Source organism: Ochotona princeps, chromosome 7 (genome assembly GCF_030435755.1).
Source record: "Ochotona princeps isolate mOchPri1 chromosome 7, mOchPri1.hap1, whole genome shotgun sequence".
Lineage (NCBI taxonomy): Eukaryota > Metazoa > Chordata > Mammalia > Lagomorpha > Ochotonidae > Ochotona > Ochotona princeps.
Window position 1 is genome coordinate 13177898 of NC_080838.1, and position 22481 is coordinate 13200378.

The following is a 22481-nucleotide window of genomic DNA, read 5'->3' on the forward strand; positions in this document are numbered from 1 at the left end:
TCATCAGATCATCTGATTTTTATTTTTAGCATGTTGATGTCAGAGTTATGGCAGTTGATTGTAGCATGGGAACTAGCCTTGTGCACCTGCAGTCAATCCTACCTGATCATGTGTAGGATTCTTTTTGTTCATTTAGGTGATTTGCTGAAGTTTGTGGAAAAGTTATTACAGCCATCTTTATGAGAGACACTGTTGTGTAATTTTCCTTTCTTGTAGTGTCGTGTCTGGTTTGGGTATTAATGTAAAGCTTGCCTCACGGAGTGAGTTAGGACCTTTTCCCCTTGCTTCCATTTTCTCGAAGACATTGTAGAGAATTGGTATTGCTTGATAGCATTGAGCAGTTAAAGTCTCTGGGTGTGGTGATCTCTGCCTGCTTATGTAAATCATTTCTCTCTGTTAGTTTTGATTGTGTCTTTTAAAGAACTGGTCAATCTTATTCAAGTTACAAAACCACGCACACAGAGTTATCGTAGGGTGCTCCTTTCTTGCTTAGCCCTGTGAAAGATTTACTAATTTTTTTTTTTTCAATCTTTACATAGTTAATTAGGGTGAAAAGTTTCAAGGGCTATAGGAAAGTAGGTAAGACTATTATTTCCATATTGTTTCCTTCATGTTTAAAGGGGGATGTTAAGGGAGAAGGCCCACCCAATTTCCCACCCTCCCTAGGTCCCGGATGTAGGGCATGCTCCGAGGTTCTTGCTCAAGTGGTTTTGATAGTTCACCAGTTGCCAATCTTGCCACTCCAAGCACTGTAAGGTTGCTGAAGAATCCACTGATTGACATAGTCCATCATAGAGTCTCTGTTTGCCCCGTATTTCGCTGCCAACATATAGCTGAGGTTGTTGATTGACCTGTTCTGTCTTCTCTCTTTTCTTGGTTAGGGTTCTGAGTCCCGCATTTCAATTGGGGAGATCTCCAAAGAAACTTTGTCTGAGGTGTTCTCAGACCAAATTCTTGTAGGAACTAGCAAGTACAGGGCCCAGCACAGTCTATCGCCCTGATCAGCTGGTGGTTGCAATCGCTGGGTTGGTTCTGTTTTCAGCCCCGACTTCCACTGGAACCAATGGGTGTTGCAGTCCAGCCTGGTTCTGCCCAGCACATACTCAGCCCACGCATAAACAAGTGGGAGCTGCAGCCTAGTTGGAGCGACCCATGATAACCCCCACCAGGCCCGCCCCCACCCTGTTTTGCCAGTATGTGTAGCAGTAGTCCAGTCTGTCCCACATCCTATTCGGCTCTCATACATGTAGATGGGTACTGAAGCTTAGTTCCCTCTAACCAGTTCCACTATGCAGCTCACACAGAAGCTGTTGGGTATCTGTCTAGCCACCCCAGGCCCTGTCCTAGTTTTCTTGCCCTCCCGTGGAAATGAGATTTACCAATTTTTATTCTGTTGATTTTTATGTTGATTTCCCATTTCCAGTTTATTGATAGTACTGTGATTTCTATAACTTGTTTTCTAATACTTAACTTTGGACTCGGTTTGTTCTTTTTCTGACTTCCTAAAATGCAAACTTAGATTATTCACCTTCATAAGTCATCGCAGCTTTTTTCCGCTTTGAGCTAGAGATAAAAATGGATGAAAATGTAGGACCCTTCCTGGAACTGGTGGTCCAAGAGTTTTTAATCTCCCAAAGCAGTGCACACAGCATGTCTGGCGTTAGTCAGTGAGCTGGCTGTAGCCATGATTTCTTACCTCAGTTTTATGTTAGACCTAGAAATTATTGATTTTCAGTTTTTCCTTTTTTTTTCTTGATGGAAGGATGTGACAGTTCCAAGCTCTTTATGTGTCACACCAGAAGTCAGAAATTCTTCCTTTTACTTTTTAAACTGCAACTATCTTTTGATTTACAGTGGGTTACGCAGGGAGCATTTTTGGCCCTCTTGGTGAGAGCCTAGGATGATGCATGCATCCCACAGCGGAGACCCTGAGTTCTATCCCCAGCTGTAGCTCCTGACTACAGCTTCCTGCTAATGTGCACCCTGGCTGAGCCAGAGCCCGCAGTGCTGGCTGAGAGCTAAGGCTCCTGCCACCCATACGTGACAGCCAGAGGGAGTTCAGCATCGCCCGTCTCCCGGCTATTGGGGATGTTCCTTTTATCTCTGTCTCACCTGTGTTTGTCTCTCAAATAAATACAAAATTTTAAAGAAAGCCTTTTATGAAAAAGGAGAGTTACTTGCAAACAGCATGTTAGGGAATATTGCTTTATCTTCTTTTATTGGTAGCAGTTATCATTTATACTTCATGTATCTATTGATACAATCAGCTTTAAATTACCCATCTTACAATTTGTTTTCTTTTTATTCTGGTTTGTTTTTATCTCTTTATTTTTTGCTTGTTTTTGGATGAATTGAATGTGTTCTCTGGTTCTCCTCTATCCCCTTAGTTACTTTATTATACGTTCATTCTTTGTGAGTGCTTTTAGTGGCTCTCTGAGGATTACAGTGTTTCAAATGATCACAGTCTACCCTCAAGTAACAGTATGGGATTGTAGGTATAGTATGCAAATTTTCTAAAAGAATACTTTTAATTCCTCTCTCAGTCTTAATGTCTTTGTCACATAGTTTACATTTTCATGCTTTGCACACAAAATATTACCATTGTCATTTTGTTTTTAAAAATCATTTATTCTGTAGGGCAATTAAAAATATCTTTTATGTTTACCTTAAAATTTTTAATTTATGGAACTTTTTATCTCTTTGAGTAAATCTAGATTTCTGTCAGGTATCTTATTCTTTAAGCTTTAACATATTACAAGTCTACTAGCCATGATTGAGTAAAAAACATCTCCACTTGGTTTTCATTGTTGTACCATGTTTTCCCCACATAGAATTTTGAGTTGGCAGGTTTTTTTTTCCCATTTAATACTTTACCTTTTTTTTTTTTTTTTTAAAAAAAAGATTGATTTGTTTTTACTGCAAAGCCAGATCTACAGAGAAAAGGAGAGACAGAGAAAAAGAACCTGCATCTGCTGGTTCACTTCCTAAGCAGCTGCAGTGGCCGGAGCCAAGCCAGTCTGAAGCAGGGAGCCAGGAGCCCTCTCCCGGTCTCCCACACAGGTGCAGGTCCCAAGGACATGGTCCATCCTCCACTGCTTTCCTAGGCCACAAGCAGGGAGCTGAAAGGGAAGTGGAGCAGCTGGGACATGAACTGGTGCCCACATGGGATCCTGGCGCAAGCAAGGAGAGGACTCCAGCCACGAAGCGCCCATGCTGGGCCCCCCTCTAATACTTTAAGATATCTTTCATGTATCTTCTGGCTTATAGTTTCTAATGTGAAGTCTGGTATAATTAATGTGACTTTTTGTGGCTGCTTTCAATATTTTCTCTGACTTCCAGCAGTGTATATATGAAATGTGTGTGCTTGTGTGTGTGTGCACATGGGTACATTTATGTGGGTATTGCTCCTGTGTGGGGTTCACTAATATTTTTCAGTCTCTGTTTTGATGCTTTTCAAGAGTTATGAAAATGTTTGGTATGGTTTCTTCAAATATTTTGTCTGTTTCCTTTTCTATTATCTAGGAATTTGGGAATCTAATTATACATATGCTTGGCTATTTAATTTTGCTATGCCATTTAGAATTATACCATAAGGTTTTTTTAAGATGATGTTAACATAGTTGATCAGGTGGGTCGGATCTAAGGTTAGGGAGAAGTGGGTGTGATCATTGTTTCCAAACTTTCTATTTCTTCTTCCAATTTCCTGGGGGGAGGGGAGAGATGGGGGATAGAGCATATCCAGCCTTCCAACCATCCCAGTACCCAAGGATGGGGAAAGGCCACCCAATATCAATCCAGGATCACAACGACATGTTTTGAAGGTTCTGCCCAGGTAGCTGCGATAGTTTCGAAATGCTTTGGATCATGCCAATCTGTGGATGAGGACTCGCTTCCCGTGTCCATTGGCTGACACCATCGACCTTACAGTCTTCCTTCGCCCAGATGTTTGCTGTCATTGTTTGGCTGGGGTAGTTGTCCATTCTCTGCTGTGGTACTACATGTCCTCTGGGGGCCCCAATGAGCTACCATGTCCTCCATGAGCGCCACGTTCTGCTCTCCAGCACTCCGTTCTCTACATTGAGGAGGGTCAGTTCTCCTAGGTGGGCTCATGGACCTGAGCCGGGCGAACGAGCCATGCTGGAACCTCCACGGATGGGGCTCACAGATCGAGCACCCAGTGCACAGGTGGGTCCAAGGACCTGGTCCAGGAGATGCAGGCCCTCCGGACTCCCCACCTCTGGGGCTCACCGACCCGACATGACACCCACGGCTCCCAGACTGACATGGCTCATTTTTTCTCAGCTTCAACCAGTGGGTACTTCAGCCTAGTCTGAGCCAACCTGCCCTCAGTTCCAGCCTGTGCTGGTTGGTGCTGCAGCTTAGCTTTTCCCAGTCTGCTCCAAATCCCAGCTTGAGTGTGAACTGGTTGGTGATATGGCCCAACTCAGCTCCTCCTGTACCGCATCCTGGTTCTCGGAGCTGCCAGTGGATATTATGAACTGGCCCAGCCTGTCCCCACCCCCAGCCTGTTATATCCACATGTATGCCAGCAGGTAACTGTAACCTGATCTGATTTGGGCTGCTTCTTGCCTTGGTTCTTGCACTTACCTGCAGGGGCTGCAAACTGACAAAGGAGTTCATCGAACTCCTCCATCTGTTCTCCTCCCAGTGGCAGATAATGTGCATACCGGTGGGTCCCTGGCCCAGGTTGACTTTGTCCACCTGTTGTCCTGGCAGGAACAGTGTGCTTGCCCAATCAGCTCAAACCCTTTCTGGTTCTTACTGTTGGGTGTTACAGCCCATCCATACCTGGTCCAGACACAGCTCTCACATGGTTCAGCGGGAGCCAAGACCTAGCCCAGCCCATTCTATACCCACCCTGACTCTTTCAAGTAACAGTGGGTGTTGGAGTCTTGCCCAGCCTGGCCCTCCCCAGACCCAGGCCACACTGGTGCCAAGGGAACTTGAAGCCATGTTCAGCCCAGAACAGTGTACCAATTCTGGCACTTAAATTCACTGATGGGAATTCCAGCCCAGTTGGGGCATTCCCTAAGCTCCCCAACTAGACCTATTCCCAGCCACAGTTCTGGCACGTGCCAACGGAGATTGCTGTTTCACATGGGTGAGCCCACATATTCCCCTGTAGAACTACCTACCCCCAGACCTGATTCACTGACGTATTTGTTGACTTCATGGCCATGCCTCACAGAACCTGTTCCCTTTTCTGACTCTCTCTGGTGAGTTCCATGTTGTAGTCTTTCAAGTAGAGTAGCCTTGTCCATGGAAGTCCCAGAGAAGTCGTTTCTCACCTGGACCTGACCCTAAGGTCCTTGCTAATCCCCACCTGTGCCATCTCTCATACTGCCTGTAAGCCCACACCCCCGAAATCCCAGAATGCATCGCTGGGCAGCCCGTGGGCTTTTCCCAGCACTGTTGGTGCTCAGGCTGCCCAGCCCGAATTCTCCCAATGGCAGGCACGTGGCTGAGAGGTTCAAGCATCCTTGCATCCAGGTCAAACTAACCTGAGCTCCTCCCTCCAAAATGGTGGTGGTGGGCAGAACCAAGGTCCCACGCCTGCCTAAAACTGCCTGAGATATGCCCACAGTGTAATTACTGCGGAAGGAGAAATCTCTCAGACTTAGACAAGCCCAGGATTTGCCCACCACCTGGCAGAAGTGGCTGGGGCTAGGACCCCAAGCATTGAGCCTGATCCAGCCTGGATTCCCCCCAGTGGCCGCCACGTGGTTGAGAGAGTTGAGCACCCATGCCTTCAGGTCAAACTTCCCATAATTTTTTGAGTATTCCATCTTTTCCCACTTTTGGTTCAGCTAGGGTGTTTATTGGCTTACATTCCAACCTGTTAGCTTTTTCTTTGGCTTTATTGGGTCTACTGATGAATATACTTAAGGAATTTTTCGCTTCTGATACTTTTTTATTATTATTATTTTTGCTGAAAAACTAGTTACAGAGAGAAAAGGAGAAATGCAGAGATTCCATCTGCTGGCTTACATACCAATAGGCCATAATGACCAGAACTGAGCTAATTTGAAGTCAGGAACCGGGAGCTCCTTCCAGGTCTTGTATGTGGGTGCAGGGGCCCAGGGACTTGAGCCACCCTCTACTGCTTTCCCCGGCCAGAAGCAGGGAGCTGGTTGGGAAATGGAGCAACCAGAATTTAAACCAGTGTCCATATAAGATGCCAGCACTGCAGGTGAAGGCTTAGCCTGTTAACCAGTCTCTAATACTGTTTATTAGTACCATTTCCATTTGGCTCAGCGCTTTCCTCTCTGTCAAAATTCCTATCTACTCATAAATTTGTTTTACAATTCCTCTATGCCATGTAACTATTATCATAGTTCTTTATATTTGCTGTCTGTAATTTGAACAACGAAATCACCTCTTACATTGCTTCCACTGTCATTGATGACTGCCTGTTTTGTTTTTTTTGTTTTTTTCTTTGTGGATCATAGTTATCCCACATGCTCTAAAGGTCCTGCTCAAGAGGTTTTGATATTCAACTGTTCTAAATTACTGCCTATCTCACCACACCATGCACGATGAAATCTCTACAGAATCCACTGGTTGACACAGTCCAACTTGGAGTCTCTGCCTAGATATTCACTGCCAACATGTGGCTGAAGTAGTTTATCAGTTTGTTCTGTCCTCCATCCTCTATTGTGGTACCAGTTATCCTCTGCAGACTCCAATGTGCTGCCATATCCTCCATGTGCACCTGTCCACTGCTGCATCTAAGACACTGAGGAGGCCCAGTTCTGACACATGCACTCTATGGTAAAACCTTGGAACTTGCAATTCTGTCTGTGGTTGGGGTTCTGAGTCCAGCAATTCAGTTGTGGGGAATTCCCATAGAAACTCATCTGAGGTGATCCCAGAACTGATTCTTGTGTGTGCTTGCATTGATACAAGGTCCGGCACAGTCTTGTCCCAGTCAGCGGGTGGTTGCAATTGCTGGATCAGTTCTGTCTCCAGCCCTGTCTTCCACACAGATCGATGATTGTTGTAGCCCAGCCTGATCCTGCACATCCCACACTCGGCCCACAAATAATGAGAGCTGCAGCCTAGTTGGAGTGACCTGCATTAGCCCCCACCAGGCCAGCCCCCTGCCCTAGTTCCTGTGCTTGCCAGTATGTACAGCAGACTGTTCCAGTTTGTCCCATGCCCATTCAGCTCTCAAACATGCCATTGGGTGTTGAAGCCTAGTTCAACCCAACCAACCCCACTATCCAGCTCACGCGTGTGCTGGTGGGTGCCACTCTCTGTCTAGCCATGCCTTCCTCAGTCCTGGTTCTCATGCTCACCAGTCGGAGTGGCAACCCAAGTGGAGGTGCCCACTGTTTCCCTACTATGTCCACTCCCACTCTCGGAGCATGCACTCTCCAGGTGGTCCTGCAATTGACCTTGACAGAATTTCCCCCATGCCCGCATCTGCCAGCTGATGCTGGAGCAAAGCCCAACCAACCCACATCCACTGTGGCCAGTGCATGCCCCAGTAGGAACAGTCAACCCAGCCTGGCTTTTCCCCTGATCTAGCTCACATGAAGCCACATGTAGCCCTGCCCAGCCTTGTCTGCCCTCATCCCAACTCTCATGCTCACCAGTGTGGGTGATGCTCCAGCAAGGGAGTCCTACACAACCCCTCCTACTAGGTTCTCCCCTTCACTCCCCAGTTTTCATGTGTGCTGGATGGGTGCTGCAGCCCCATCTGGCATGGCCTGTCTTGCCTCGGCATTTGCCAGTAGCTGCTGTAGCCTGGCCCAGCCCCAATTCCAGCTCATGGTGCTGAGGGCTACAGCCTAGTGCAGCCCAGCCAGCCCCCAGTCCTGGCCCTCATGTGAACTGGTTTGTGTTGTGGCCCAATCCGGTCTGATCCACTCTCTGTTCTGGTGCTCAGATTCTCCAGTAGGTGATATGAACTGACCCAGCCTGGTTTGCCCCTGGCCTGTGCCAAATGCACACTGGTAGGTACCATTACCTGGCCTGGTCTGCTCCCTATGGTGGTTTTTGAACTTACTTGCAGGAACTGTGTCTTGACAGAGGAGTTACCCAGACTCTTCCATCGGAACTTCTCTCAATGCCAGATTTCACACCTATCGGTAGGTCCATGAGCCAGTCCTGCTTAGTTTACCTCCTGTCGTAGCAGGAACAGTGTCCTTTCCTGACTGGCCTTCACCCATTCTGGTTTTTACTGTTGGTGTTACAGTTCAGCCAAGCCTGGTCTACACCCAGACACAGCTCACACATGGCTCAGCAGGGGCAGACCTAGTCCCGCCTGGGCTACACCCACCCTGGTTCTCATGAACACCAGGGTGGTGGTGGAGTCTATCCAGTTGGTGCACCCCAGACCCAGTTCACATTGTGCCAAGGGACACTGCAGCCATGCCCAGACCAGAGCAGTAGCCCTCACTCTGGCCCTCATACTCACCAGTGGAAACCATAACCCAGCAAGAATGTCCCCTTTGCTCCCCATCAGGCCTATTCCCAGCCCTAGATATTATGGACCAGTAGTGGCTCTGACCCAGCTTGGCATAGCCCCCGTCTGTCTTGGCCTTTGCCTTTGGATGCTGTAGCCTGACTTGACCTGGCCAGCCCCCAGTCTCAATTCTCACTGGCAGGTGCTGGAACCAGGCCCTCATCAGTCTGCTCCCATCCCTGACTCATACAAGCTGGTAAGTGTGACAGCCTAGCCCAGCCTGGTTTCTGCACTTGCCAGTGAGCTAAGGTTTGCTTGGCCCCACCCAGTCTGCCCCGTTCTAAAACCAACCTACACATTTGCCAACAGTTGGAGCTACCTTCCTCAGCCTGCCCAGGCTTGGACCCGTGCTCACCAGTGGGCGCTATGGCGCAGGAGGGGAGTTCCCCACGTTCTCCCACTTGGCCCACTCCTGTACTCAGACCTCATACATGCCAGTAGGTGATAGGCCCTTGCCAGGCATAGTCTGCTCTTCCGTCTTGGCCTTGTATGAACTGGTGAATATTGCGACCCCAGTCTGTCCAATACCCTGTTTTAGGATGCACATGTGGGTGCTGCAGCCTGGACCAGCCCAGTCTATTCTTGCTTCCTTTACCTGAGTGTTAACAGGTTCCTTGGTCACTCCTAGCTCAGCCCATCACCACCCCACCCCAACTCTTGAGCTAACCAGCAGGACTTATATTTCCACAGGTTTAGCCCACAGGATCTACCCCTGGACATGGTTGTCTTGAGAACTGGTTAGTGTCATGACCCTGCCTAATGTGACCTCTCCCCTGGTCCAACATTCAGTCAGGTACTGGGGTCCAGCCCTGCCAGATAGGCTCCCAGCCCTAGTTTTCACATGGATTGGCGTGTGGTGGTCATCAATGTTTCATGCCAACAAGCCCAACTCCGGACTCCCATGTAGCCTTATTCTGACCCATAAAGTCTTCTGGTGTCTCCCCTTCAAACCACCAGGTCTCAGTCTTCTTGTTACTTGCAGGAACAATGGCCTTGTCATTGGGTGTCCCTCAGGATTCATTCCTCACTCACACATACAGGGGCTTTATCTGTGGATGTCCCTAGGCAACAATGCCATGATCCCAAGACCCCAGAGCTTGTCGCCGGGCTGCCAGCAGGTAAAGTCCACCTCCGTTATTGCTCTGGCCACCCATAAGCTCAGCGGTGTCAGCGGGATCTAATGGAAGCTAGGATCCTCAGCAGGAAGCCTGGACCGTCTCGGATACTCCCAGCCACAGCCACGTGCCTGGGAGATCCAGACACCTGCGCCTCTGCCCAGACTTACCTGAACTCTGCCCTCAATAAAATCTTTAAGAAAAACCTTAGCACTGTTCAATGGAAATGTAATTGTGTAATTTCGATATTGTTAATGGCTGTAGTTAAAAGGAGTAAGGAACATATAAAGTTAATTCTGTTTCTAATCCAGTACAGTTAGACTATTAGGAATGAGATCATTCGTATTTCATACCCAAGTCTTCAGAACCAGTATGACTTTATACTTCCCTACTACAGCACATCTCCACTCTAATTAGGTGTATTTGGAGTGTTCATTAGCAACTCGGTGCCTAGAAGGCATCATATTTGACAGTGTAGATTGAAGAGTTACAGAACCTGGGCCCAGTGCAGTAGCCTAGTGGCTAAAGTCCTCACTTTGCATATGCTGGATCCCATATGAGTGCTGGTTTATGTCCCAGCTGCTCCACTTCCCAACTAGCTCCCTGCTTGTGGCCTGGGAAAACAGTTGATCCCAAAACTCAGAGGAGGCCCAGAAGAAACCCCTGGCTTTGAATCAGCTCCAGTTCAGCTGTTGTGGCTGCTAGGGGAATCAACAGCAAACAGAAAATCCTTCTCTTTGTCGCTGCTTCTCTCTGTAATTGACTTTCCCATAAAAACAAACAATCAAACAAATGTTTGAAAAAGAATTACAAAACCAACAATAGAGGGCTTGTATTTTACATTTTAAGAAGTTTTTCTTTGATAAATAGGAAAGTTTTTGTTTGTTTCAGTGTGAGACAGTGAAAGAGAGCTCTGAGTCTGATCTTCCAGTTGATTCTCAGTTGGCCCTGTTTGGAATTCAGTCTGTATCTTCCAGTGTGTGAGGTAGGGTTCCAGGTGCTTGATGCACTGCCTGTTGCATTCCAGGATCTGCATTAGCAGGTGGAGGTGAGAGCTGCACCTGCGACTTGGTGTCAGGCACTCTGATGCAGTGCTTGGGCATCCTAACCATCAGTTTAACTGCTCGGCCAGGTGCCTGCATCCCAAACAAGTTTCTACCCACTTTCCAGTCGCTGCTCTAATTCCAAGTGTTGTCTTTTGCATCTGATTGTACCACGTGACTTTCTCTTTTTCTGACGTTGAAGAATCTATCCAAGTCTACATAAACGTGCTGATCCTGTGGTTTATGCACTAGAAGCTGTTCCAGTTTTAGGAGTTTTAGGAGTTTTCAGGATTTTTAGACTCCCTGTTCTGCTGCCCAAGAACCAGTGTGAGCTGGCTCCTTTCACGTCTCAGGCTCGTTTCCTGCTGCACACTGAGGCCTGGCTCTAGCTCCCGCAGGACTCACGCCGTCCCCTATCGCCTGCCAGGGCATGTTTTCCTGTTTGCTCCTGGTCCTTTCGCCTGGTCCTATCTCTTCACCTAGCAAACCAGGACTTCAGAATTCGTCTCACTTGTCCTTTTCCCTGGGAAAACCTCCCAGCCGCCTATAGGTGCAGTGAGGTGACTGACACAAATCTTGAACATGGAGCAAGCAGTGGATTAAAATCCTTGTTTAGAAAAGAGCTGTGTGTGGCCTGGGAAAGCAGTTGAGGATGGCCCAAAGCCTTGGGACCCTGCACCCGTGTGGGAGACCTAAAATATCTGTATCTCCTTCTCTCTGTAAAATCTGCCTTTCCAGTAAAAATGAATAAATCTTTAAAAAAAATATTTTGAAAACATGGGTATTTGTAGTAAAAAGAAAAAAACATTGGCAATAATCTAAGTGCCCTACAGCATTGTGGTTAAATAGGTTATTTCTAGACCATGTATAGTATATGCCCTTACAATAATATATTTTAGTCTTTATTTAAAAGTATAGTAATTGAGATATTGTATAAGTTAATAGGTTATTAGATGAGCTAATTTATTCCTATGTAGCATGCATAACGGAGGGTGAGAGCCACAGCTGTTCTGGCAGGACAAGCAGCAAGGGCCATGCAGCCATGCAGGAAGGGAATGGAGCGTGGTGGGAGACTACTGCACACCTTTGCTGCCCTTTGTGCTCTGGCATTCAGAATGCAGGGCCTCAGCCAAACTTGGTTGCCTCGACTCCAACCAAGTCTGCAGTAAGGGAAATCTCCCTGAGCCTGCAGACTCTCGTGTTAGGAGAGTGCCCAGTGCCCATTTATGCCGCATGGGCAGTTACCTGTCCAGGTCTGGCCTGCCGCAGCCTGTGTCCTCCCAGGAGGGCGAGGACCAGGAGCAGATGCTCGGCCACTGCTTACCCGGCTGTGCCCCATTGCACTTGTCAGTGTTCCCTGCCTGCCATGCTCCCTGCCTTGACCCTTCTGGTAGCCAGCCCTCTAGAAGGCCTGCCCACTGGCATCGCCAGACTTCATCCAGTCCGTTTGTAACCATGCCTCAAAGGCCCTACCTGATCCAGCAGCTATAGTACTGTCTCGTGGGAGCCCTTCCCACTGTGTGCTAGGAATCCTGTGCTGTCTGTTCATAATTCCCAGATGGTGTGTTGAAGAAGAAAAGGACCATGGAAGAAGACCAGCTCCTTCTGGCTGGCCTGGAGAGTGAAGGAGGGTGTCTTGCTAGCAGTGGTTGGGGACATTCAGCTGGCAAGGACCTGGGGACCTGTTCCGAAAGCTCAGACACTGACTTGAATAAGAGAATAAGAGATCCTACCATTCTCCTATGAGCTCTGGAGCGAGTACCAACTCAGCTGGCCTCCCTGTGCCCACTGGCAGTGCCATTAGCAGCTCCTGCAGCTCCACTGGAGGCCCTCCGAGGAAGCAGGACAGTCCCATTTCATGCCCTTCTCCAGCATGGGCTCCTCCTGCCCTAAGATGCCAGAAAGGCGGGCAAATAAAACAGAGGAGGCCCTGAGTCATCATTCCAGTATGTCACTTTCCTTGGTGACAGACAAGGAGTCCCAGGGAGAAAGAGCTGTAAATACAGTGGCAGAGGAAACTAGTCTTGGGGAATTCCCCACCCACACCTGCCAGCCCGGGCTGCATAAAAGGAAGTTTGCTAAGCTGCTTTCCAGGAGAGCAGACCCACTGACTTTGCCTTCTGTGCCACAGCTTGGCTGTCCCATTACCCTGGCCTTGACATGGGAAAGAAAGACTCATCGCAGTGGCTTAGCAAGTTCCTGCAGGACAAGGCTGCTTTCCGGATGCCCACCCAGTGTGCAGCCTTCCATTGCGCTCACCCTGCCTGCTGCCAGCAGCATGTCATCATCAGCTGTCCTCCGGGGCCCACACAGAGGCCCACAGTTAGAGAGCCCGGTGAAGAGGCAGATTTCTCCCTGCTCCCCAGCCTTCCCAGAACATGCTGGGGTGGCAGCTGCTGGGACCTCTTCACCTCCCAAGACAGCCCACCTAATGATTCCTGTTGGCTCTTCATGGTCTCAGTGCTTCCAGTCAGTTCTTAGACTCCAAATCCATAGGCTGTTTTCACGGGCTTATCTCTTCTTCTGAGGTGAAGCTAGTCACTGATGCCACCAAGTTCCCTGCAGCACCCCCAGGCTGAGGTGTCTGCCAAAGTCTCCATGCCACAGGCTCTGCCTCCTACCCCTACCCCAATCCCATGGGTGCTGTTGGGCAAGCTGAGTACCCCACCTTCTAAGATTGCCTCCCTTACTGCTCCTGCTGAGAACTCAGCACCCCCCATGTTCAAGTCCAGAAGTGAAAATGAAGGCCCTTTACCACCTGCTCCCAGAGCCATAGCTGCAGCATCTTCCGGCTCCATCCGTCCCACCATGACCAGCTCCTTCACCCTAGCTGGAAAGCCTGCATCTGGTGGCATGGGTCTGCTGCACCTGTATCCTTGGCCAAACACTGCTGTCAGCTGCCTGCTGCATTAGCCACAACTCCAACCTCAGTTGCTCCTGTCTCCACTAGCTGGGCTCCTGCCACCTACACAGTGGCCTCTACCACAGCTGCCAGTTCATTCAAAGACTGCTTTTGGCTTTGGTGTGAGCAATATGATCAGTGTCCTGAGAGGAAGACACACGTCTGGCTGTGGTGTCAGCGATGTGACCAACCCCTGGAGAATCGTGACTGCTGCTGGCTTCGGTTTCAGTGCCCTGAGCAGCACGACAGGTTTTGGATGTGGTGTCAGCGATGTGATCAGCCCCCTGAGTACAATGAGTGCTCTGGCTCTGGGGTCAGCCATGCGTGCGAGGTCCCTGACTGTTTTTGGCTTTGGTTTCAGCCTAGTGACAACGCCCTGAGCGGTGTGACTAACACTGCTACCTATACCACCTTTCCTTTTGCAGGCCCCTCCTGCCTTAGTTACCGGCTGTATCTCAGCTCCACCCCTACCTCCCAGCCACCTTGGGGTTCTGGATTCAAGTTCTGAAAGCTTCACGCCAGGCCAGCATCAGCCACAGTCATCAGCTCTAGCCAGTCCTTTCCCAGGGGAACAAAGATGCTTCCCTGCGCTGTTTTCCTTGCCTGGCTTCAGTGTAGGCAAGGTGATCCCTAATCTGTTAGTAAATCTAAACGAATGGACTGTACTTTTAGAGGATAATTTAGTTCTCTTTCTCGTTCAGAGCTCTTTCCAACTCTCCCCATACCAAGAACCTCCCTTTCAGGAGAAATGTTTGTGTGGGTCTAAATTATTAGACAAAGAGGGTTTATATTTTGTAAGTAAAATGATTTATTATTTAATATAATTTATCTTTCAAATTCCTTCATGCTTTGGTTTATTGAGATGGTTAAGTATAAATGCTGTTACCGGGAAATTAGCTGTAGTTCTGCATGTACTCCAGATGTGGCTGGCCCCCTTTTGTGACGGAGGTTGTATGTTCTGTGGTGGGAACTGCTCTTCCTCAGGACCCAGGAGGCCTCTGGCATCCTGACTTGGTGGTGCGTGACTGCATCGGGCTGGGGAAGGAGCCTGAACTTCCCCTCCGTCTGTACTTTCTAGGATTGGAGAGATGTGGTGGGGCATGGGTGAAGGAGGCAGTCTATTGGGTGCTCAGCTGGAGCCTCTTAGTTTAGTGCTCAGAGGCGGTTACCTTCAGCTCCAGAGGCAGGATGGTCTGCCCAGCATCCTCCTGGAGATGGCATCCTGGCAGGGTCTGAGAGAGAGCGTTTGTGTGTGAGTGTGTATAGCAGTCACCGGACAGGAGCAGGAAGAGGGAACTTCCCTCTACAAATCAAATACAGTCTTGATTCCTGTTTAGTAGTGATTCTTAGTATGAATTTGAGATTTTTCTTATTTCATTACAAATTTTAAAAACCTATGATCTTAAAAAAATCGAACTGGCATATAATAAATCTGATATCATTATTTGCTTACTTTGGTATTACGGTGTTTATTTGTTGATGTGGAATGATTTTTCCACATCAGGTAGGTGAAGTGAAAAAAAGGAAACCACCTAAGTGCAGAACTGTGTAGAATGTGCCATTGTCTGTGTAATGGCAATTCCTGTGTGCCTGCTCGTGTGTATGGTGTTAGTCACCTTTTCCTTCCTTTAGCCAAAATACCCAAAAGGCGCTTCTTGGACAATGCTAAGTTTATTTCAGCTTATAGTTTGGAGGTTACAGTTCAGGATCAGGTGGCCTGTGTGGACACTGCTCATGGTGGATGTGGAAAACAATCCCGTGTTGAGCTGGGATGCCAAGGACCAGGCTGAGTTCAGCTTAGAATAAGCAACCCACACCAGAGAACCACTCACCAATGGTTCTTAACAAACTATGCATCTCGCACTAGACCCACCTGTCAGTCACAGCACAGCAAGGCTCCATCCTCAATCATTAACATTAAAGCTGCACAGTTCAAACATCCATGTGAGTTTTTTGGAGACTCTTATGAGACCTGTGGTGTCTGTGCATGTGATATCTATGCAGCCATATGCAAGACACGAGTAACATTGATTCAGAGAGCGGAACAAGGTGATGGGGAGTAGTGACTTTTTATTATGTTCTTTTGTACCTTTTGAGTAGGAGCCATAATTAATGTGTCATCTAGCCCCCCAAATGTAAATCCAACCAATTTCTTCCCTTCTTTTGAAGCATCTACCCTTTACCATCAAATCAGTCACATTTATAGAATTAATATGAATTGTAATTTTTAGGGAAAAACGGTGTAGTTCAACTTCAGTCTTCTACAGTGGCAAGAAGATATGGGTGTAAATTTCATTTCGAGAAGTATAGGGTTGGGTAATTGTGGCATTGCAGGTACACATGCTGCAATCCCAACATCCCATATGGGTGCTGGTTTGTGTCCTGGCTGCCACACTTCCCATCCAGTTCCCCACTAGTGACCTCAGCATAGCAGCAGCAGGTGACCCAAGTGGTTGGAGCCCTGCCACTCACGTAGGAGACACAGATAAAATCCTACACTCTTGGCTTTGGCTTGGTCGAGCACTAGTCTTCGCAGCCTCCTGGGGTAAACCAGACAAGGGAAGATTTCTCTTTCTTTGTCAGTCCTTATATCTCTGTAACTTTGACTTCTAAAATAAAGAAATATTTTTAAAAATAAAAATTTTAATCAGAAGTGCTTGGTTTCAAAAGGAGTATGTCTTTTGAAAATGTCTTAAGATTTGTTCCTTGTCACAGTAAGTATGACATACTGAACTTATTAGAACCTGTTACTTAACAAGGCTTTGCAGAAAGTGAGGGTCATATTTTCAGGTGTGAACAGGCTAAGAAATCAGGCTTGAATATGTTTCAGCTTTAGAATATATCATAGAAAAAAATTTTTTTCTTTTTGATGTCAGCAACCGCAGAAACTTGGTTCTCAGAAATTCTGTGTGTGCAGGTGTGATTTCTGAGATTGGATCTAGATAAAAAGAGTGCAGAATTCTAGTTAATTTAAATGTATTACATTTCTGGACAGATTTATGTAAGTACTTGTACAGCTTGGCTATAGAGCTCTTTCTTTTTCATGAAAGTTAATTGCCACTATTTGGTGTTACTAGGATTTGGAGTGGATCAGTTACGAGATGACAATCTTGAAACTTACTGGCAGTCAGATGGCTCCCAGCCTCATTTAGTGAACATCCAATTCAGGTAATATATTTTCAATTTTTTCTTGTAGTGTGGGGTATAAATGAACAATAGAATTGATTTTGTTTACATGAAATTTAAGTAATAGAAATTAGTGGCTGGCATTGTGGCTTAGTTGGTTGAACCCCTGCCTGCAATGCCAGCATCTCGTATAGTGCCAGTTCAAGTCCTGGTTGTTCCACTTCCAATTGAGCTGCCTACTCATACACCTGGGAAAGTGATGGAAGATGGCTCACGTGCTTGGGCTCCTGTACTCATGTGGAAGAACTGGGGAAAGGTCTAGGCTCCTGGGTTTTGTCTGGGATAAGCCTGGCCATAATGGCCATTTGGGGAGTGAATCAGCAGACAGAAGCTCACTTTCAAGTAAAATTACTCTTTTAAAAAGACAATTAGAATTAATGTCCTGTATTATGAATTCTCTCTTTTTCTCTGTAAGGATTATTTTTATTGGAAAGTCAGATTTACAGAGAGGAGTTACAGAGAGAATGATCTGTCTGCTGGTTCACTCCCCAAGTGGCTATCATGCTAGAGTTGAGCAGTAGCCTAGTGGCAGAAGTCCTCGCCTTGCATGCACCAGGATTTCATGTGGTGCTGGTTTGTGTCCCAGCTGCTCCACTTCCCATCCAGCTCCCTGCTTGTGGCCTGGGAAAGCAGTCAAGGACAGCCAGAGCTTTGGGACCCTGCACCCATGTGGGAGACCTGGAAGAAGCTCCTGGTTCCTGAGGCCTTGAACTGGCTCATCTGCAGCTGTTGTAGCCACTTGGGGAATGAACCAGTGAACAGAACTTTCTCCCTTTCTCTCCTTCTCTGTAAATCTGATTTTCCAATAAAAATAAATAAAGCTTTAAAAAAATTTTATAGGAGGAAATAAAAATAGCTATACATTTATTAAGTGCTTTCAAATGATGGACTTAGATGGAAACCAGTTAACTTGTTACCTTGCTCCTTTCTTATCACCAGCTGTGAGATCTCCCATGTGGTCACAGGACAGTCTGTTGCCTCCAGGGGTACAACTGCATCAGAAGTGGTAGAGCTGCAAATCAGACACTCCAGTTTGGGACACAAGCATCACAATAGTAACTTAATTGCTATACCAATGCTTGTACTTTCCTTTAATAAAAAAATTTTTTTTTAATTTCCATTTTTATTTGAAAGAGAAAGACACAGATAAATTTTAGAGAATATATGTTTTCTTTTTTTCTCTCTTAACAGCCTTCCAGGATATAGATACTATATGTGTGTGTGTGTGTGTGTGTGTGTGTATTTTCAATTTGAGATATAGAAAGGTGAAGTAATTATGCAGGTCATACACCTTGCATGTACAGCTTTTTGTTTGTTTGTTTCCTCATTTTTTTTTTTTCTGTATTTGGGATAAAAAGGGAGATAAAGCGAGAAGCCCCACCTAGCCTCCTACCCATCCCAGAGCACTGCCTGAATGTAGAATCCTGATATTTATGGCAGTATGGACAGAACTGGAAAGAAATATCGGAAATAAAGCACAGAAAGACAACTCCTGCATATTCCCAATTAACATAAGGGTATTTCAAGAGGTTTGTGGGAAATGTGTATTAGCTTTTTGTTTCATTTTTCATGAAGTTTTTGAAGTACTCACATATGTAGAGGCTGATAAAGTTGGTCTAATAGTGCTAAAGAGGGGAAGAGTGCATAGCAAAGGCTGAGGGAGGTAGCGGAGGCCCCAAGGGTACAACTGACTAGGAGGAATACCGTTTGAGGTCTGTAGCACAGGAGAGTAACCATGGCTGAGAACATTTCATCGTGTATTTTAAACTTGCTAGTAGAGAGAATTTTCAGTGTTATCAAGACAGATGATAAAAGCCTGAGGTGATGGATATTACCAGTTTCCTTGGTCTGATCATCACAGGTTGGATAGTAGTATTTAAATAGTACACTGTAGCCCTTAAATATGCATAATAATGTGTCCCTGAAATCAATATTAAGATTTTACTCTACATTTTAGAATAATAATTTTAAAAGCTTGTGTGTGGTGAGGTCAAGTGTCTTTGCAAATCTAATGGCTATGTTTATATCATAAAGCATACCTGTGATTTTTAGGGATATATGAACCTGAGACATATGATATATGAATCCATGTTTTAGGTAAAGAACTGCAGACACCCTCCTATCACTGTAAATTTGTATCAATGACTATTGAGTAAGTGCAATCAAGTAAAAGGAAGACAGTGCTGGGAAAGGTTCTTTGAGGCAGACAGACACGTTCACTGCAACTGCAGTTGTATTAGCATGCTAATATTTATTTAGTAAATGGAGATAGCAATAGTTGCTGTGTCACGAGGTTCAGAAATAACTCAGGTAGAATATATAAAGCATTTGTGTTTGGGCCAAATCTACTTGCTATTTGCTAACCTGGTGACGAAGTTGTCCTAAATTTGTAGGACAATTTCATAATGTAGAAATAGAATAAAAAATAAAATTAAATTAAATTTAAAAAAAAGAAATAGAATCACTCTGAGAAAAAAAACTGATCCTTTAGATTGGCTTTTGCCTTTTTTTTTTAATACCAAAGATCTTAATATTATTCATGATCTTTGGTCTTAGCATGGTAAGAAAGACATTCTGTACTCAGAATGCCCTTCGAAATGTCTTCCTGTTCCTTTGCTTTCTCTATTTTTCTTCCCAAACCTAGCAGAAAAGATGTCAACTTGACGCCTCTGGCTTCTTTTGGAAACCAGGCAGCAGTTACTTACCCTGTGTGTAGTTTTTCGGTGTTAGCTGTTTGACATCTCGGCCTGAGGCAGTCTGTAGCTGGCTCCATTCCTTCCTGATGGATAGCTTACCTTGTGGAAGCTTGCTCTCAGTGCTGTGTATGCCCTGCTGCCTTTACAGACTGACGTTTGATCCGGAGTACTTTCCAAAGAGACCATTGTAATTAAGATAGTGCCTGTTTCTGGTAGAGTTTAACTCTTAAGGTACAGTTAATTAGATTCCTTAATTTTGGGATCCATTTTTAAAAATTGCTCCATGTTCTCCCTCTTGTGGTCATTCTGAAAACTATTTAGAAAACAAAACCTCCCATGGTTCTGCAACACTAAAATAGTAGATTTATTATTTTAATGACTGCAATTAAACTTTTTTTCTATATATAAGCAAGGATTCATATTTCTTAAAAATGTTTTTTTGCTGTCCTTAAGGTACAATCTTGTATATGCTGTTTTACAATCTACTTTGTAAGTCACATACTCGCATGATGATTTTCAAGTTTTATTTTTATTTTTTAATGTGCTAGAAAGGCTGACCAGGAGACAGAAATCTTCATCTACTGTTTCGTTTCAAATACTCACAGTAGCCTTTGCTCGGTCAGACAGAAGGCTGAAGGCTGGAGCCTCTGACGGGTTCCCATGCGGGTGTCATGTAGCCAACCTGTTGGACCATCACTTGCTGAAGCTAAGAGTGAGGAATAGAACTCAGGTGCTCTAATGGAAGATGTGGACATCTGGAGCAGTGTCTAACAACTGGGCCAAATGCCCACTCCTGCGTGGTTATTTTAAATACTGATGCTCTTGTACTTAGTGACCGGGTTAAATTCAAAATATTGTTACAGAAAACACATTTACTATACTTACACTATGTGCTTGGCAACACAGGACTTTGTGGAATGTTTATTGTTTGCCCTTCTAATTGTGTGCTTGTGTACCTACAAAACTTGCTAAAAAGTCACTGTTTTCTAATCAGATTTGGGTATTTGTTATTTTAATATTTTCTAATACTATAAAGCTCGTATTTCTGTGCAGTTATTTCCGTTTCTTTGACTATCAGAAATTGAATGTTTTCATATTTTTTGGCTACTTACATTTTGTATTGCACATTTTTTGCTGATTTCTCCAGGTTATGTTTATACATGTAAATACAGTCACACACACATATATATAAACAAGAACATAAATGAATTTTTGAATTAATAGGTTACACTTTGTTTTTTAAAAGATATTTTTCATTTTGCTTGATTACATTTTTCACTTATTTTTCAGCTTGAATATAGGAAATTAAATAGTAAATAAAACCAAGCTTGTTGTAAATATATCTGTCTAAAATATAGATGAAGAGAATGGAATCCTTAGTATTTGTAAACAGTCTAAGGTACCTTATCAGGCTTAATTGTGCCTTCGTCGAGCGGCTTTTGTTCGCATCTGGCTCTTGAGCAAGTTCTACATAAGAAATGACTAAGTGAAATACCTGTGTATATTTTTAGAAGTTCTCAATTTTTGTTATTGAAAGAAATGGGAAGTATTAATTCTAGTACTGACTTACATCAGAAGTGAAGGTAGGTCTTTCCATATGATAAAGTGTGTGTGTTGCTTTTTCTTGATTGTTTTTAGGAGAAAAACCACAGTGAAGACATTATGCATTTACGCAGACTACAAATCTGATGAAAGCTATACTCCAAGCAAGATCTCAGTCAGAGTAGGAAATAATTTTCACAATCTTCAAGAAATTCGGGTATGTTTTTCAGGTTTTTAACATGTGTCATCCTTTTTAAGTCTGGCTCTTCAGCGGGTAGTAGCATTAGATTAACATTAAAATATTGTGTAAGAGGAGAATTATTAATAGATAAGAAAGCATGGTTGTATGAATTTTAGTTTCTTTTGAATACTGATTGGTGTTTTTATTTTTTAAAATATTATGGAAATGTTCAGATATACAAAAAGATAAAAACATTAAGCAGTAAAACCAATAATGCAGCTCCTAAATTCTCTCCAGTAGTTAGTATTTTGCTGTATTTGCTTTATTACCTCTGTCCCAGTAACTTTTCATGTATTTCAAAATGAGAAGCATGTCTGTAGATTTCACAACATTTCAGCATAATATATTATTAGCATTTGTTTAATGCTTTTTTAATGATAAATTTTTGATACAATCACACACAAATCTTGATTGGAATATTTGGTGATTTTGATAAATGCATACATCTTTGTAACTCCAACTATTAAGATGTAAACATTTTTGTCATTTCATAAAACTGTTATTCATATTATCTTTATATCCATTGCTTTTTATAACTATTATTCTGCATTTATTTATTTATTTATTTATTTATTATCATAGATCAGTCTTGCCTGTTGTAGAATTTTAGATAGGCTCATTATGCCTTTTTGGAGATAATCATGTTACGTATGTAAACACTTCGTTGTTTTTTATCCTGAACTGTACTCCATTGCTTGAATATACCACTGTATACTTGGTGTTTAACTTTTTGAGGCTCTGGAGTCATTATTTTTTTATCTTAATTTTGCTAGTTATCAGATACTAACATTTCATTAATATTTTCTGTGACCTTGAACTGTTTCCTTCTAGAACTCTGGTTCTTGCCATTTTTTTGATCAGAAGACCGTTGAGCCTGAACTTTGTTCTAAGATAGTCTGGGAAACACTTGTTGGCTTTGAAAGACCTCCTGTTAATTTGTGGTCTGAACTGTTTGACTTAGTGTTTATACTAAAGGCAAAATACTTAACATTTCCATTATCTCACATATTTTATCTTTTGTGACTAAAATACTCTCTTAATATCCTGAAGAATGTAACACGTTGGTAGTGTGGTTATCACTCTGTGCAGTAGATCTCTTGGACTTACTTCTCCCATACAATGAAAGTTTGCATTCTTTGATCTGCATCTCTCCAAACCACTCCCTCCCTCAGGCTTTGAAAACCATCATTCTGTTACTGTGTCAACTCAAGTTTTTTAGATTCCATATGCTCTTTTTTTTTCTCTGAAATTTATTTATTTTTATT

The 22481-nt window shown here is 44.5% G+C and overlaps 1 protein-coding gene across 1 annotated transcript in view; it reads left to right on the forward strand.

The window, feature by feature from the left end:
• ANAPC10 (anaphase promoting complex subunit 10) overlaps positions 1 to 22481 on the forward strand; it is a 70259-nt gene that overhangs the window by 6051 nt on the left and 41727 nt on the right. The window contains exons 3-4 of the mRNA XM_012927838.2: positions 16629 to 16719; positions 21072 to 21192. Of these exons, the coding sequence (XP_012783292.1) occupies positions 16629 to 16719; positions 21072 to 21192 (212 nt within the window). The remainder of the gene's footprint in view (positions 1 to 16628; positions 16720 to 21071; positions 21193 to 22481) is intronic.